This window comes from Corvus moneduloides, chromosome 12 (assembly GCF_009650955.1).
Source record: "Corvus moneduloides isolate bCorMon1 chromosome 12, bCorMon1.pri, whole genome shotgun sequence".
NCBI lineage: Eukaryota > Metazoa > Chordata > Aves > Passeriformes > Corvidae > Corvus > Corvus moneduloides.
Window position 1 is genome coordinate 7504090 of NC_045487.1, and position 17538 is coordinate 7521627.

Here is a 17538-nt window from a genome sequence, read left to right on the forward strand (position 1 = left end):
CGAGCCGTGCCGCGCAGTACCGCGCGAAGCCACGCCGAGCGGAGCCGTGCCGAGATGCGGGTACCAAGGTGCTCCGCCTTCCCCCCTCCCCGGTCGCCAGTGTCGATGTCGGCGCCGGTGCCCGCGGCTCCCGGTGCCCGGCGCTCCCGTCCCGCCCGGCTCCCATTGGCGGCGGCCGGTCCCGCCCCGCCCCGCTCCCCCGCCGGGCGGGTATAAACGGGCGCGGCGGGGCGGGCGAGTGGCAGCGGCGGGGCCGTGCCGGGCCCGGGATCGGGATGGAGCCGGGGCTGGAGCGCTGGGCGCACGGCGCGCTGTGGGCGGCGCTGGCCGGCAGCCTGGCGCTGCGGGCGGCGCGGCGGGCGCCGGGGCCGGGCCGGGGGCTGGGGCCGCCGCTGGGCCGGGGGCTGGTGCTGCCGCTGGCGCTGCTGGCCGCGCTGCAGAGCCTGTGCCGCGCCTGGCTGCCGCTGCCCCTGGGGCTGGCCCTGGCCGCCGCCGCCGCCGGGCTGCTGCTGTGGCGGGCGGCGCCCCGCGGGCTGCTGCCGGTGGCGGGCAGAGCCGTCCTTGTCACAGGTGAGTGCGGGGACACGGCCTCGACGCCCCGACGGCACCGCCTGGGCTCGGCGGGGAGCGGAGTGGGGCGTCCCGCAGGCACCGGGACGCTGCTGTCAGCGGGGTCCCGCTGGGGACCAAGGGACCAACCACCGCTGCCAGCGCATCCCTCATCCTCTTCCACGTCCAAGCAGAACCGGCCAGGCTGTATCTGCCCCCCGAAGCAGGGAGTTGCAATGCCCCCTCGAGTGTTGACCACTAGTTGCAGCACGATGCCGAGAGCTGCTTCCTCTGGAAGTGCCGAGACAAGATGGGACAGAGCCGGAGTGCTGGCTTGGGACCCCGTCGGCTGGCCTAAGGGCTTCCCTCTCCTCTCCTCCCCTTCCCTTCCTCCCCTCTGGAGCGGCACTTGTTCTTGGAAAGATTCTCATAGTATCTCTAGAGGCTACAACAGAGCTGGCTACCCAGCGCTGAGCATCACTGCTTCATCCAGAGCTCCATCCAGGGAGCTGCTGGTGACAAGGTCCTCCACTGTGTGGGTATCCTCGGGAAATGCTGCCCAGCTGCTGCCTGCCTCCTCTTTGGGCTGCCTGGCCCAGAGCTCCTCCATGGGGAAGGTTGCTCCTCAGGGAATGTGCTGTGCTCCCAAGTTTTGCACACTCTGGCTCGGTGGCTGAAGCTCTTTAGAATATCTTGGTATATACATGGTTTTCTCACTCCTTCCTCGTGGAGGATGAGAGCCAGGCTCAGCAGTGCTTTGCTGTGAGGCAATGGTAGTGGAGAGGTGAGGAGGAAGTGCTGGAGCTGGGGTGGTTTTTGCTCCAGGTGTGCCTGGAAGGTGCTTCTGGCTCCGCATGGATGCAGAGGGGAGGGAAACTTGTGGGCATGACCTTGGCAATGCTCCCAAGGACAGGAGCCTGCATCCTGGTGGCAATGTCTGGGCTGGGCTTGGAGGCTCTGAAGCTGGAGAAGGCAGTTGCCTGTTTCCTAGAAAATTAAGGCAAGACCTGGGTCCCCTTTCCAGGGGTTCTTTGGCAGCAGTGGGAAGTGCAGGGAATCCTCTGGAGGAGGAAGATTAGAGGAGCAAGGCAGCGGATGAATGAATGATTCAAATGAGTGAAGGTCAAAGCTGCAGCAGGGCAGGGCTGCCTAGGGAGGACATGTCTGACAGCCATGCGCTCACAGGTGCCCTGTGGCACACTGGCTCTGGCAGCCCTGGCTCTCTGGCATTGCCTGTATAATTAGTGAGTCAGTGACTGGAACAAGGTGTTCTTGCCCCAGTGCATTGAGGTGGCACCTCTGCAGCTCTGATGTGTTTGCTCTTGGCTGTAAATATTTTGTGGTTTTACAGGTTAGAGGTGCAGCCCGTGGTGCGGGATCGGCGTTTCCGTACTGCTGCTCCAGCAAGTGCCTGCCAAGGGGCAGATGCAAGGGCTGTTCTGCTGCGGATGGCATCCCTCACTTGAGTATTTGCATAGTAATTAGCCTGATTCTTTTAAGAATTAATTCCAGGCAACTAGGTATTGAGTAGCTGCCTGTGTCTCCTGTGGGAGCAGCCGGGAAGGATCAGCTCTGGGAGAAATGCAGCCTGATCGTCCCCCTCTTGCCAATGGGAAGCAAAGCCCAGCAGAGCAAGCGGCATGCTCTTGGATGCCTGGGGATGCTTGGCCTCAGTGAAGGTGTGTGAGGCTGGGGACAGAGCTCCTGCCATGCTGTGTGTTGTGCTGGACCTTGCAGATCAACTGAGAAATGGCACAAAGTCCTGTCTCTATGGAGCAGTGCAGGTCTCAGCCTGAAAATCTTTGGGCATCATTTCCTTGTATGCACATCTTGGCTGCTGTCTTAATCCTGCAGCAGCTTCAGTGATGCTTATCTGGAGCAAGGAAAGGTGGCTGCAGTGCTGTTCTATCTCCCTGGTGATGAGTTTCAGCTCTTCCAGCTGCCCACTCTCCCCAGGAACAACCCTAAGTTGAGCTCTGCATGTGATGCTCCAGCCCCATGTGCTGGTCTAGACATCTCTGGCTAAATAAAACCTAGTAATGGGAAGGATTGAAGGAAAACTAACTGTGCAGCTCAGTGGGAAAATAGCGGAGCAGCTGTAGAGCTGCTGCAGAGCAAAGCTGCTGACCCTGTGTAGCAGCAGGGACTGGAAAGTTGTGGCGTTTCCCATCTGTTGCAGGTTTGCATTTTGGCTGTTGCACATGGGACTGGGGTTTGGCTGGAGCAGGGATGGGCAGCTGCCTGCTGCTAGAGGGGAGCAAGGAATGCTGTGCTTTCCCATGATGAATCCCCTGGGCTAGCAAAGTAAGTGGTCACTAGTCCCTGCAGTGCTGTGTTTGTCTGGGACTGTGACCTTAAGGCTTTTTTTCTGCATCCAATGGTCCAGCTTCTCCAGGAGCATGGCTCCAGTGGATGCAGCCTGGCTGGGGGCAGAGGGTGAGGAAAGCGTTAATCCTGTCTTCCTCAGGGATGTCACAGCTGTTTTCAGGGAGGAGGAGAATGCCCTCCTGTGCAGCCGGGGGCTGGGAGAGGTCAGCCCCAGGAGGATGGTGGGGATGAGGAGGGGAGCAGAGATCAGTTGCTTGGCCCGGGCTGGGAGGGAGACAGCAGCTATCTCCATGCCTCCCTTGGCTTGCTGTCCTGAGCCTGCCCTTGCCTTGAAGATGAGCCTACACCTGGCACAGGCTTTGGCCAAACTTGGAAAACCAGAGGTACCCCAACATGTCTGTGGGGTGTGGGCAGGGTTGGTATGGGCAGCTGCCTGAACAGAGCCTGATCCAGCACTGGGAAGCTGCAAGGCAGCCAATACCCAGCATCCCTCACCAGGGTGTGTGACAGGGCACTCCGGGGTGCTGGTGCTGTTGGTTGGCACCTGTGGGCCAGTGGTGCCAGTGGCTCACTGGGAGCTGCTTGCTCTGAACATCAAACAGCTGGTTTGTGTGTCCACCCCCCTTTCCAAATGGGAAACAGCACTGCTGGGTGTTCTTAGGGCCACTGGACACCTCAGAGCTGGGGGAGCAAAGAGGAGGGGTGTTATATCCTGTACTCCTTCCCATCGGGAATTGGTACAAAAAGCAGTCCAGCCTCTGGAGCCTGGGCAGGGGTGATGATCTGTGAGAGCAGTCTTGGAGGGACGTGATGAGCTGCCATTTCTTGGCCTTTCCAGACTCAGACTGGCAGTGCTTTGTGCAAGGTTGGGCTTTGACTGGGTCAGTTTAGATATGAACCTAGACCATCCTTTGGTCCCCGTGGTCTTAGCAGATGCCTGTGGAATTCAGTGAGTCCATTCAAACCATACAACACAAGTAGGTGCCTGGAGGTGGTGGAGGGATGGCCCGGAGCCTGCCAGGGCTCTGCTGAGCAGCTGGGAAGTGCAAGCCTCTTGCTGTTGTGTAGCTCTGCCATGTGTGACCGTGTGGAGTGGTTCTTTGGACAGTAGCCAATGCCCGATTTACTGCAGATCCTTGGAAAGCACCAAATGCAAACCAGCCCATAGAGTCTGCCTGCCTGCAGGGCTTTGCCAGAGCAGAGGGAGGACAGGAGTTGTGCTACAAGGTATTGGTTCATATGCTTCAGCTTGGATGAAAAGTTGAAAATAGTGAATTGTTGTTCTGTCTGTGATGGTGGTACCTGAATTAGCCCTCCAATAACCCCAAACATCAGGGTGGCTGCTTGAGAGAGGCAGTTTAGGTCTCTTGTATCCTTACTATTACTTGGTGCAGTCTATGAAGCCAGGAACACCTGCAGATTGGTCTGTCTTCCAACAAATCATCTCTGTGCACAAAATTGGTTTGTAGGTCAGGCTGCCCAGACCCAAACCTGCCCTGTCCTCCTCTCCTCTTCCTGGCTGCAGGGGAAGTGTGGTTTTTCTGGTGAAGTGCTCTTGTTACAATTGCATGCCCCATTAACAATCTGAAATGGGTCAGAGCTTCAGATCACATTCAAGGTTAACAGAGGTTTTGCAACTTGCAGCACTTCAGTGTTTCCCATGGACTCCACAGATGTTGAAGCATCTGCTGGCTGCAGCAGGACAGAGTGATTCAATCCAGATGTTGGGACTCCTGCTTTCTGCCATGAAGGTAAATCACTTTCTGTGGTAAAAAAGCAGCACTGCTCCCATCTGGACTTTGATGTTGTCTTAGATCTATTTTCCAGCTAAACAAGGTGACTGAGAAATGTCAGGGTCAAGGCTTCAGGGCTGGCTCTGGGATGGGCACCTCTGCACCACGGCGTGGCTAGAGCACCTGCACGGTGTGCTCACAGCCCGTGTGTGGTGCTGAGCCTGCCACCAGCCGTGCCATGAGAAATGCTTTATGCAAAGGCGCTGCAGCTCTCCATAGGTGACTTTCACTCTGCTTCTCGAGCCAGCGATCCAGCTCAGAGGTACCTGGGATCTTCCCCCAGCCTAAGTGCAGGGGGTTGGAACTAGGTGATCTTTCAGGTCCCTGCCAAACCAAACCATTCTGTCATTCTATAAGTGAAGGCTGAAAATCAGCTTATTCCCTGAAATTGCTCTGATTTTTCCAGAAGCTATTAAAAATTAACAGCAGAGGCAGCTGCTGCCTCCAAGCTGAGAGGTGGGACAGGACCAAAATCAAACACCCAAATTCCAGCCCTGGTGTACAAGCAATTCCTGGTATACCTGAAGAAAAAAAATGCAACATTTAACTCTAGGGTTTGCTGCTGGCTTTTGGGAACAGAGCAGGAAAGCTGTTTTTTCTGCCTCTATCTGCTGGGCTGAAGCTCTCCCCCCGCTTTGTCAGCAGCCCTCCATGGATTTAGGATTCTTCTTTCCCACGTGAGGTTTCTTCAGAAATAGATACCTACCCCTGCTCACCACAGGCATGTGGATAGATACGCTCGGCTTTTTCTCACTTATCTATAAAATAAGCACTTTTGAAGCCTACAAATGACACAGACCTGTTGAGGTGGGAGTTTTTAGCACTGTTAACCAAAAATGATGAGCACAGCTAATTAGGAGGAAAAAAGCATTGAGGTTTCATACTGTGGGAGACTGGAGTTGGTAGAGAAACCCAAGCTGGCTTGATTAGCCTCGGGGTTATGCAGGGACATGAGAGCAACAAAGCAAAGACTTCCCTGCCGAAATGAGATTGTCAGATGGGAACGGATGCTTTCGGAAGGAGAGAAGTGTAGGCAGTTGCTGCCCTCTAGTCCAATGAGCAGCACACTTTTAATGAGGTCTGGGATTGGGTTACCCACTGTTGAGTCTAGCTCCCCTCAAGCCAGGATCTGGTTACAGAAGAGCTGGTTGCTGCTTTTACTAGTTGGAGCTCAGCACAGGGTTGGTGGACTTGCCCAGCCAGGGTTTTGTTTGAGGGGGCTCTTCAAGGTGTTTCCACCAAATCTGGGCAGCCATTTGCCTTCTCCCTATAGTCTTTTTTCAGGGCTGGTCTAAAACTCCAGCTGGAAGGGGTTTTTTTCCCAGGAGGAAAGGCTGCAGGGCTTTTACACCTCTTCACCTCCTGATGTGCCTCCTGTCATCTCAGATCTGAGATACTGCTGTGGAGCCTTCAAGGCCATGCTGGATGGGGCTTGGAGCAATCTGGGCTACTGGAAGCTGTCCCTGCCCATGGCAGGGGTGTTGGAACTGGATAACCTTTAGTGTCCCTTCCAACCTAAACTGTTCTATGATAAGGTGGAAAATGCCCAAATTTTCTTTGATGAGGTGGAAAAATTGCCCTCATACTGTCAGTGTGTTGCTACAGGTACAGTTTAGGACCTTCTATTTTTTAACCTCCCCACTATGTGTCTGTTATCTCCTTCTCTGCTCCCTTTCACTATCTCCCGTTCTTCTGTCTCAGCTTGTATGTGCCTGCATGAGCAACGTATCACTTCTGCTTCCTTCTCCCCTGGAGAGCTGCCAGCCCCTGAGCTTTATCAGCTTCCCTCGGGAGCTGGCTTCCCTGTCACACATGGCGCTGTCCTGGGATTTGCTGGCTCTAAGGCTGTAATCTTGAAAAGCAGTTTTTGGCTTTACAGGATTTGCGGTGGCGCTTCCTCTTGCTGGGTGGTTGACCCTGTGGAGCCAGATGGCGAGTGACTCCCAGGCAGGCTAGGAACAGAGAGAAGGGATGGGCTGGAAAGCTCAGATACCTGCCCTGATATCTTCTGTGGCAACTTTGAATGTCTGGCCTCTCAGAATCATAGAAGCTCAAATGGTTTGGGTTGGAAAAGACTTTAAAGACCATCTTGTTCCAACCCCCCTGCCTTGGGCATGAACACATTCTACTAGACCAGGTTGCTCCAAGCCATATCCAACCTGGCCTTGAACACTTCCAGGGACAGGACAGCTTCTCTGGGTTACCAGGGCCTCACCTTGCTATGAGTACCCACTGTGACCAGTGTTTGTTCCTCTCTAGGGTCCTGGTTACCAGGTGGGGATAAGCTCCAACCTGGGGTGTGCAGCCATCCCAGGATGAATTCAATCCCCCTCTTTCAGCTGTTTTGCTGGGCTCTGCCTAAGCTGAAGGGCATGCGTGGGTGCTGCCCTGGCATTGCCTGGGTCAGCACAACTATGTCCAAGCACATCAGCCTGGAGGGCCACCTTCATGTATTTTGGGGAAAATGCACCAAAGTAGTCTTATGATACTCAAACTCCTACTCTGAAGAGCTGGTGAGAGCTGCAGGTGAAGAGTGAGGAGGGAACAACTTGAACTGTGTATGGAAAGGGCTGGTGTGGCTTGAGGTCATCATGAGGCATAGCTCTGAGCCTGGGGGCTTAAACAGCTCAGTGTATTTCAAAAGCTGTCTTGGCAGAAGCTCAGTTGGTGTTTGCTCAAGTGTTTTGCTCTGTTTCTAAAAAAAAAAAATAAAGTCCCCATCTTCACATGGACCTGGAAGCTGCAAAAGAAAATAGTTGGTGCAGCTGTAGAGACCATCATGATGTGGGAATGGGCAGGGCTTGCACCACTTTTTCTGCTTGCTTGGGATTGTGGAATGTGGTGGAAGTTTACTCCTGTGACAAGAAGAATGATGAGATGGCACCTTACAAGCAAAGTAGAATCTCATCACCAAAATATCCCTGAACTGGTAGAGCGCCATTGGAACTGCCACAGCCTTATTGTGGTGCTGCAATCTCTGAAATGCCTAACAGCTTGCTGGGCTTGCTCTGAAGCTGTTGCTTTGGTCAGCACTGTTCCCAGCATGGCTTTGTCTCTGCTGGCATCACCTGTGACTTGCCCACAGTGCTATCTGGGTGATACTTCAGGGCCTCTCCCATGGTTTCACCACATGGCTAGAGGTTCTCCTGGTCATGCCATGGTTGTGGTGCTTTGTTGTCCTGGCTAGAAACATCTTCCTGGAGATCTCTCTGGGTGGTGATGGCTCAGGGTGCTCCATGTAGAAGAGCTGGTCTTCTCTTCAGCTGCCTGTGGATGGATTAGCCCTGCCTGTAGCAGACCTTAGACGTGACCTGATGCCTCTCCTTGCTTGTTAGCACACAGGAGGGATGCAAATGGGGTTTGGCTGGTGGTTCTCCAGCCTGCTAGGAGTCCCTGGAGAGCCCATTTGCAGACCAGAGGTGCCCACCAGCAGGTGCCCCAGCCATGGCTTTATTGCCACCACCTTATTCCCCAGAATCATCTTCAGTGTCACATTCCAGACACAGCTGGTGGAGCTTTCTGGCTTCCCAGCCTGGTTCCTACCCAGCCTCTCCAAGAGCCCAGGTGGATGTGTTAGCAGTTGCTTGCCATTGGCACTGATCTGGTTGAGCTGCCCCTGGGCCCCGGGTGTTCTTCCCAGCGACAGCTCTTCCTGATGGATGGCTGTCGAGGCTTGTCGGCTCCATGTTCCCAGTTCACTGTGTTCCCTCTGAAGGTGATTATTAACCCGGCTATTGCCACAGCACCTCACAACTTCCTCTTCTCAGAGGGACATCCATCCATCTATCCCAGATTAGCTCTGATGTACGGCCTGTGCCAGGTGGATGTCTGTGCTGCTGTCTTCTCTCGCTCATCCCTGCTTGCTGAAAGCTCAAATTCTTGACTGTGAGAGTCTCACCGCTCCTCTTGGGGAGAGGATCTCCACTCGGTGGAGACAGCAGCTGCCGGAAGATGCCATCCAGCCCCGGGGTGCGGTGAGCGGCTGCTTCTAGGAAATTCCTGTGCTCTCTTTCTGCGAAGTGTCGCGGTGATGCTGGAGGTGGCACTTCCTCCCCCCTGTCAGCTCTTGAGCACACGGTCGCTGCTCACTGGCAGCAGCATCACTGCCATGCCAGGGCTGGGTTAATTCCTGGATCCCGACTTCTTTGAGCATCCCACCAGGCACTGGCCTTGCATAGGGGGAGGCAGCTGGGCTCATTCCTGTCCTGCTGCCCCAGGGCACTAACAAGATCCTGCCTTCATTAGCCCCGCCGTTTGCAAACAGCATCTGCTGCTCGCAGCTTTGGTGGGGGATACGGCGTCTGGATGGCTTTTAGTGACAGTGATGGGGAGGGCTGTGGCCTCTGACACTTTTTTATTGCCCAGCTGCTTTTGTGCTATCAGGTCCCCAATACAGATGCACCAGTAAAGCTCCTGAGAAATGGGCTTTCATCCAGAAGCTGTGGGTGCATCCACACTGGCCTCGGGGCTCCTCGTCATCCCTGCCTGGTTGCCGTTGGTTGTCTAGGCAGAAAATCGGATTTTGCCCCTTCTCTTTGTTAAGTGGGAGATAACTTCTCGGGTGGAGGTGATGGCTGTGAGGCTCCAGGAACACTTTGCTAATCCATTGTAATTCATACCATCTGGCTATTGTCCCCGGCACAGGGAGGGGTAGGTCACCCATGTACCCCCTGCCATGGGCATTCCCAGCTCTGCCTTCTGTCATGGGTCTCCTTGTGGGGCTGAGAGTTTGTCTGACCCCTGCTCTGACCCACAGGACCTGTTGGAGGGATGTGGCTATCCTGGGCTATGGGAGCCATCAGCAATCTCCCTCCAACTGCCTGTGCGGACTGTGCCATGCAGGAGGGGATCCTAGGGGAGCAGGGGCAGTGTGTGCCCCGCTTGGCTCAGGTCCTGCTCAGGAAGGAGGCTGAGGCTTTGCAGGGATGTCCACTCAGGCTGCTTGGGTGGGGGGCTCCTGCATTATCCACTCACTAGGGATTTGGGGATGGGATTTGGGTCATCCTCAAAGGCATCTTCTGGCTTTAATTTAATTTAATTAGGCTTGTGACTTCCTGAACCCCCCTGCTGGGGACCAGCAGCAGCATCACTGGGGCTGCTGCCACCCCAGCTCCATCTGCCTGTGCCTGGGTATGAGGGCTGCTTCCATGGGGAGTGGAGACATGGAATGCCATGCAAGCCACTGGCTGGGGGGGTGTTTCCTGTGGACAGTGATGACACTGGCTACGATGGGTTGGGGGCTGTTGGTGCCCCTTCCTGGCCCCACTCCCCCAGCAGTACCTCAGGTGTGAGAAGACGGTGGCTGATGCCCGGCTGGGGAGGCCGGGGCTGGTGCGTGGCTGTGGCAGCCCAGCTGCTGTGAGGACAGGTGCTCCTGCCTTCCCCTCCCTCTCCTGTGAGCTGCCAAGAATTTGTTCCCTCTTGTCCAGGGCTGACATCACCCCTTTATCACTCCTTGCTCCAAATGCGTGCAGCATCTGGAAGGTGTCGGCCACAGGGCCTTGCCCTGCCCACGCAGGATTTTGCTGGGCATTTTATCCCGCCTGGACCCGCACTGCGCAAGGACCCCCTCCCTGAGTTCGTTTAGGGGACGGCCATCCCCTCTGATGGCACCATCCCCCCTCAGTGCCACCTTGTCCTGTGCTTCCACATCCATGAGGTGCCCACACTCCCAGGATGGACCTGAAAAGAACAGCTGAGTTGGGATCAGTGCCTGCTCAGGGACCCAGCTGAACCTTCCTCGGTGCTGCCCGGCTAAATCCCATCCCATGCCCGGAGAAGCTGGATCCAAGGTGGCAGTGAATCCTGTCAGAGCCAAAGGCCATGTTTAGCTTGGCATCCCAGGCAGGGTTTGAGCTTGAGCCTATGGAAACAAGTGGCTCAGCATATTCATCCATTCGGCCTTGGTGCCCCAGCTCCCCCCCAGTTGATGGTGTCCTTGAGCCTGGTGACAGCTCCATCTTGGCAAGGCCTCTCAGACAGGGTGGTGGGACACAGCCCTAGAGCTCTGTGGGGAGGTGGAATTGATGTCCTGGGATTTGGGGAGCAGCAGGGGGCACCCAGGCAATGGCCTGCAGAGCTGAGGAGGGGGTGATGCCCTTCTAAGTGCCCAACTCAGCTGGCAAGCTCCCAGTCAGTGGAAGATGGAGCATCCTCAAGGGATGCCTCCAGGTACCTGGAGAGCAGCCCCTAGGGCTGCCGACTGACCATGCTGCTAGGGTGACCCTGGGGGAGCTGGTCCATGCTCAGCCCTGGGGCAACCCCTCTTCAGCTTCCACACCAGGGTCCTCAGCTGGGGTGGCTGTGGAGGGGCCAGCTCCAGGAAGCTGTCGCTGTACCCACCAGGCTCTGGGCAGTTTTGCGGCCACACGGGAATTCTTCAGCCAAGCTGTGTTTCTCACTGCTGAGGTTTTGCACTGGTCCTCACCTGTTGTGCATGGTTCAAGGATGAGGCTGCAGAGGTCATGAGGATGCACAACTTGTGGTTCATGGATGAGGATTCACAGCTCATGGCTCAGGGATGAAGATGCTTGGCTTGTAGCTTGGGGATTAAGATGCCCAGCTTGCAGTTCTCCAGCTCCGGAATGAGGTTGCACAGCTCACAGCCCATGGATGAGAATTCTCAGCTCGCAGCTTGGGAAGGGAAGCCACTCCTAGGTTGTGTTGGGGTGAGCACCGCGGACCGGTGCCACCAGCCCTCCATCAAGTACCGTGCCAGCAGTGGGGGCAGGGGCAGGCGCATGGTTGTGGTTCAGCAGCTCCCGGGCCGTACCCGTGTTATTGACCCTCTCTGCTCCAATCAGCAAACTGAAGAGCTAATTTGGAGCACGTCTGTGTGTGGTGGCCTTGGTGCTAGTGCAGGAGCAGGGTGAATACCTGAGACAGCAAAATGTCAGAGCGTGTCATGCTTGACTCACCTGAAAGAAATGTGTCCACACCAAACCAGGACTGCAGCTTCAGCCGGCTCCTAGCAGCGAGGAAGCACAAGTGGTGCAGGCTGGCTGGGAGCTGCCCAACTGGCACAGCTCAGCCCCGGCGGTGGCTCTGCTGTCACTGGTGCGGAGCAACTCTGGGCAGTGGATGCAAGATGCTTTGGGGTCAGTCCTCTTTGCCCTCCCTGAGTGGACAGGAGGGCACCCCTTATGACGATGCTGGAGGCCAGACCTTTTTGCTTGCTCAAGATAAGTAAAGTTGGGGCTTGTCATGCCAAAATTCTAGTGGAGGCCTGCATCTCGCACTCCTGGGGGAGCCGCTGAAGTGCCTGGAGCTTCTGCAAAGTCCTCAGGAATTGCTGCTGACCCACTCCTCTGGCAAAAGACTGTCCGCCCCTGGTGCAGGAGTTTGTCCCGGCTTGCTGAGCTTGCGGAGGGCTGCTGGATTTTGCAACCTGGACTCAGGCTTTGCTCTGCTCCTGCTGCAGCAAAAGCCTCCTTCTTCTGGCCCAGAGCCCATGGGGATGCAATGGGGGGCTTCAAGGTATGTGCTCTCCTCTTCTGCACTCCCTATGCCGGGCTTCTCCTGTGCTTGGTCTGACCACGTCCCTCCCTCCAGCATGACTGTGAAACCAGTTGGCAAGCTGGGAGCTGGGGCGGGGGGAACTGGCGCCGGCATCTCCTCGTGATGCAGCGTACTGGGAGGGCGGTGAGCCCAGCGCCAGCCTTGCCGGGGCTGCACAGACTGGACGGCTCCAGCACTCCCGGTGGGGCTGAGCCAGCGGCAATGGCTCCTGCGCCAGCTCTGGCATGGCCAGCAGCTCATGTGCTGGTGGCCATGGGGAGTGAACATGGCCCTGGGCAAGCTGCCATGCTTTGAGACCACGTGTTATGGGCCCAGGGGGTTCATTGTCCCTCCCTGCACTCTTGGCCGTGCCTGAGCACAGCGGATGGGAAGCTGAGCAGCGGCGGAGACCTTAAATAACACCAGAGCATCCTCACCCTCCTGGCCCTGGGCCTCCCGCCAGCCTCCCAGGAGTTTTTTTTTGGTATGTGTGTGAATAAATTAGAACTTCCGAAACAAACCCTCTGACTGCCCTGCTCCTCTAAGGCAAAATAAACCCTGCCTGACTTGGACAGCACGTGGTCGTGTTTGCTTCCTCCTTGCCAGACTTGCCCATAAGAAGCCAGCAAACCTGTTTCTCTCAGTTTTTTGGGATTCTCCTGAGGTTTTGAGAGTTATGTGGTGATAGGAAGCTTTGTGTTTGGACTGGAAGCTTGTCTTGCGGGCTGCATGGGAGCAGCGCAGGTAACCCTTCCATCAGCTGCGTCATGGTGAGGCTGTGGCCACGAGCACTTTTATTTTTAAAGCTTATCTTTATTGCAGTTTTCTCCTGCACTGCTCGGAAAGGTGAAATGCATGTTATCTGTTTGTCGGCTGGCAGCATGCACTGTTCCTGAGGAGTGGAGAGGTGGATATGCTGTGCCAGCAGCACCTTCAGCATGCCCTGTGGACCGGGGTGCTGGGGGTGATGCTGGGGCAATGTCAGGGATAATGCAGGGGTGATGCTGAGCCAGCCTGGCACACATCCATGATGGGTGTTCGGCGTTGTGTGGGAAAGGGCGGTCCCTGCAGCCCCTTCCTGCCAGCTGAGCACCCCCGGGCTGTGTTATCACTCTGGCCTCTGGCCAGGCGTTTAATTATAGGTTTCTGACGCAGCAATAAAGTAAACCTGAGCTGGGGACTGGGACAGAGACACTGAGCTGACGGCTTAGCTGGCACCCCAAGAGCTGTAAGTGCCCGATCCCAGCCTGAGGGTACGGAAGAGTGAGGCAGCCAGTCCCTGCTGCCCTCACCACAAGGCTGATGGAGGGGTACTGGAATCTCTGCCCTGGGAGTGACAGTCCCCAGGGCCACTGTTGTGTCCATACCTGTGTGGCTCCAGGTGCCACACAGGGTCCGTTTTCAGGGATGTCATCAGGAGCACCCAAAGGTGCTGGGTAGGAGAGTGCAGGGCCATGGGGCTGGCCCTGCAGTGCTCCCCTGTTAATGGTTAATGTGACTGGGCAGCGGTTGTGGCATGGACTCCCTGAGCTATCAGCACTGCCATCGGCCCCGGGAACAGCCTGTACCTTGCTGCTGCTGTTTGTTTGCATCCCGGCCGCTCCACCCTGGCCACTGGCCTTGTCACCGCTCTGCAACAGCCAGCTCCCGCCCGGGCTGTCCCCCAGCCACCCAGGTGGTGGCTTTGCGGGTGACAGTGTCATGTGTGGTGCCCTTGTTTGAGCCGAGATGGAAGAGATGAGGCTGGGACCGGGTATGCAGCACCAGTACTCTCCCGAGTGGCCCATCCCGTTTGGATGCTCCCTCGAAGGATGTAGGGTAGCAAGAGCAGATCAGAATCCTTTTTCCCCCTCACCCTTTTTAACGCCCTCCATGCCCCAGCCAGGCGAAGGGGTGCTCTGCCTCCTGGCCGCCGCTTCTGGGAGGCGAAAAGCATTCGGCAAAAGTCTCCCGCGGAGCCTTTCGCCAGCTCTGAATGGTGCTTGATGGAGCTTACAGAGGCTATTTTGAGGCTTGATGGCCCTGCATCGCTGCAGGGCTCTGGGCTGTTCTGGTGCATTGCTGGTGCCTGCGGGTTTACCTGCACCTTAAATCAGGGAGGCACTCGGGGCGATGGGGTTGTAGATAAAGGGAGTGTTTTCTTCCTCCCGCAAGGGAGAGAAAACAGCAGTTCCGTGACCTGCGAATGCCCCAGGGCAAGGGCACGTCCTGGTGAGTCAGGAGCTACAGCGGGGTGCAGAGCCAAGGGAAGGGAAAACGGATGTTGGGGGTGGGTGTTTGGTTCCTGGGGTTACGGAGAGGCAGAGCTAGGGCGTCTTTGAGGGCTGGGGACAGACAGTGACTGTCACTGGCCACTGCAAGGCTCTTCCTGTCTCTTTCAGGATGTGACTCGGGCTTTGGGCAGGCAACAGCCCGGCACTTGGACATCATGGGCTTTCGGGTGTTTGCCAGCGTGCTGGACCTGCAGAGTCCCGGTGCCCAGGAGCTGCGCCGGAGCTGCTCGCCGAGGCTGACGCTGCTGCAGATGGACCTGACCAAGACAGACGACATCCAGCGGGTCCTGCAGCACATCCAGGCCCATACCAACAGCACAGGTAGGAGGAGCCTTTGGCATCCCCTCAGGACCCCACAGAACTCCTTGGGACCTCAGCCTGCAGCCAGCATGGCAGTGCCAAGCCTCCATGTGTCCCCACAGGGGGCTGCCTCCTTGAGGGCACCTGCACCAACAGCCTTTCCTAAGTTCTCTTCTTGTGCTGGAGCACCCCACAATTCCCTTGCAGGACCCCCATCAGCCTGGGGAGCAGCTGGGAATCCCAGGGTGGGGGTTCCCTATTTAGGTCACCTCTTCAAGCACCCCATCCCCACAGGACTCTGGGGCCTGGTGAACAACGCCGGCTTCAATGACACCATCGCTGATGCTGAGCTCTCGCCACTGGGCAAGTTCCGCACCTGCATGGAGGTGAACTTCTTTGGCTCCCTGGAGCTCACCAAGGGGCTGCTGCCCCTGCTCCGCTCCGCTGGCGGCCGCATCGTCACTGTGAGCAGCCCTGCAGGTGAGCAGCCTCCCTCCAGCGTGGCACCCCTGGCACCCTCAGCCCAGGCACGGCTTGAGCATCGCCCTGGTGTGGTGCAGTTCCCACCCCCCAGGCACTCCAATTTTCCCAGCCAACTGGCAGCAGGTACTCTAGGATGAGCTGGCAGCATTGCTGAACCCCACAGCAGCCACCAAGACATGGGGAGATATGGGGGCTGGGGACCTGGTCACAGGCAGCATGGGCAACTCAAGCCCAGCTGCCACGTGCCTCCATTGGGGATGACAGCCCTGGCCAGGGTGGGAAAATCAGCTTCCTCTCCCCGGCCTTTTTTTTTGCCCATTAAAACACATTAATCCTCCATCAGGGGTGACAATCCCAAACTTTAGCTGGACAGGGAGGCAAAATCAATTTCCTCTTCCCTCACCACTTTTTTTCCCCCTCATTAAAACATTAATTTGAAGCTAATTTCAGTTGTTTTCTCAGCAAAGCAAACCCTAAGCCATTTCCTTGAGCAGGGGCCAGGAACACAGCCCTACACAAGCCCTGCCCTTCCCCCCTGCCTGCTCCCCTCCGTCCCTGCTGGAGCACTGGCTCACTCATTCTTTCACTCGTGCCAGGTGACATGCCCTTCCCCTGCCTGGCAGCCTACGGGGCCTCGAAGGCAGCCCTCAGCCTGCTCATGGACACCTTCCGCAGCGAGCTCCAGCCCTGGGGCATCAAAGTCAGCCTCATCCTGCCCGGCTACTACAAAACAGGTAAGAGGATCAGTGCCCACTCCCTGCCTGTGCCCGTGGGCAAAAGCCAGGTATCCCACGGAGGCAGAAGATGAAGCAATGGGATGAGTAGTTGGTGGTGGAAGTATGCAGCTTCTGAGCATCTCCAGCAACCTCCCTGGGGACAGCAGTTATCCTGTGGCCACTGGGCTCTGGTGAATCAGAAAGAGGATCAGGATCAGGTCCTGCCAGCAGATCCCATACCACCAGGGCTGGTCAAAGCAGCTCAGTCACGTTTATGAAAGCGGCATCCCCATTGCAGGCAGGGTCCAAGACCCCTGGTCCAGTGCCAGGCTACCAAGAGCCACTACGGTGCTACCCTCGTCAGTCTTTGCCAGGGTCTCAGCAGGACGTTCCTGTGAGGCTGGGAGGTGACTGGGGCTGCTGGCATCCATGGCAGGGGCCTGGAGTGGGGGGCTCACACAGCTCATGGGGACTGTGTCCTCGCAGGGACGACGTGTGACCCTGCCTTCTGGAACCTGCAGAAGCAGCAGCTGTTGGCCAGTCTGCCCCAGGAGCTGCTGCAGGCCTATGGCGAGGACTATGTGGAGGAGATCAACCAGCAGTTCATCCAGTTCATGAAGGTGGCAGTGGAGGACCTCAGTGCAGTGGTGAACAGCATCACAGATGGGCTTCTGGCTGCCAATCCAGCCGTGCGCTACTACCCAGGGCAGGGCCTTGGGATCATGTATTTCATACACCGCTACCTGCCCTATTTTGTCCGAGACTTGTTCTTGAAAGGATTCTTCATCAACCCCAAGCTGCCCCGAGCGCTGCAGCGAGAGCACCACAACGACGCAAAGAAGGCCTGACCTCGGCCTGCACAGGGCCTTCTCCCAGGATTTCCAGGCACACCAGCCCCTGAGCGCGTGCACAGCCAAAGGCACCGCCCTCCTGCACCGTGGGGGAACAATCAGCACTAGACGTTAAAAACCAAATTTCTTTCCAAAATCAGGTAGATCTATTTTCTATTGTGCAAGAATCAACATTTTTCTAGAGACCTTGGTTTTGTATTTTTTCTAACCATGCACCCCCCAAGAGGCCCATCCCTGCCTGACTCAGCAGCTCTGCACCACAGGCTGGGATGTACCTCCTCAGCTACCCACCACCTTCCTTACTGCTCTCAGAGCTGTTTGTCTTCGTCCCCTCTTGGCTGGGTCAGGGCTGGGACCCTGTGGCCGCTGCCTCCCTGCCATTCATTACACACTCCACGTGCTCCTGACGAGTGCAGGGGCCAAGATCAGGCTGCCAGTGCCGCAGAGCTCTTCATGAGATGAACTATGTGATTGTCACTTTTTAAATAAATCCATTCTTGATATTCCAGCAGGTTCTGGCTGTCTCCTTCTGCAGTGCAGTGCTGCAATGCTGCTCAGGGATGCCCAGCCTGCGGGCAGAGCTAAGGTGGGTCACGGCTGGCACCGTGCCGAGCACTGTGGCAAGAACCTCACCTGTGGCAGCAAGTGCCACAGGCACTCCCAGAAAAGGGGTCAGCCTGCCAGGAAGGATTTGTGCCCACTCCCTGCTCCTCCCCAACCCTATTCCAAAGGCTTTCTTTTGCTTTGC

General features: G+C 56.7%; 1 protein-coding gene across 1 annotated transcript; it reads left to right on the forward strand.

Annotated features, from left to right (window-relative positions):
- Positions 1–275: 275 nt before the first annotated feature.
- HSD11B2 (hydroxysteroid 11-beta dehydrogenase 2) lies at positions 276–17301 on the forward strand. Its single transcript, XM_032122174.1, has 5 exons — positions 276–570; positions 14549–14761; positions 15035–15220; positions 15820–15957; positions 16426–17301. The coding sequence occupies exons 1-5, from the start codon at positions 276–278 to the stop codon at positions 16785–16787; spliced, it is 1194 nt and encodes a 397-aa protein (XP_031978065.1). The 3' UTR covers positions 16788–17301.
- The last annotated feature ends 237 nt before the right edge of the window (positions 17302–17538 follow it).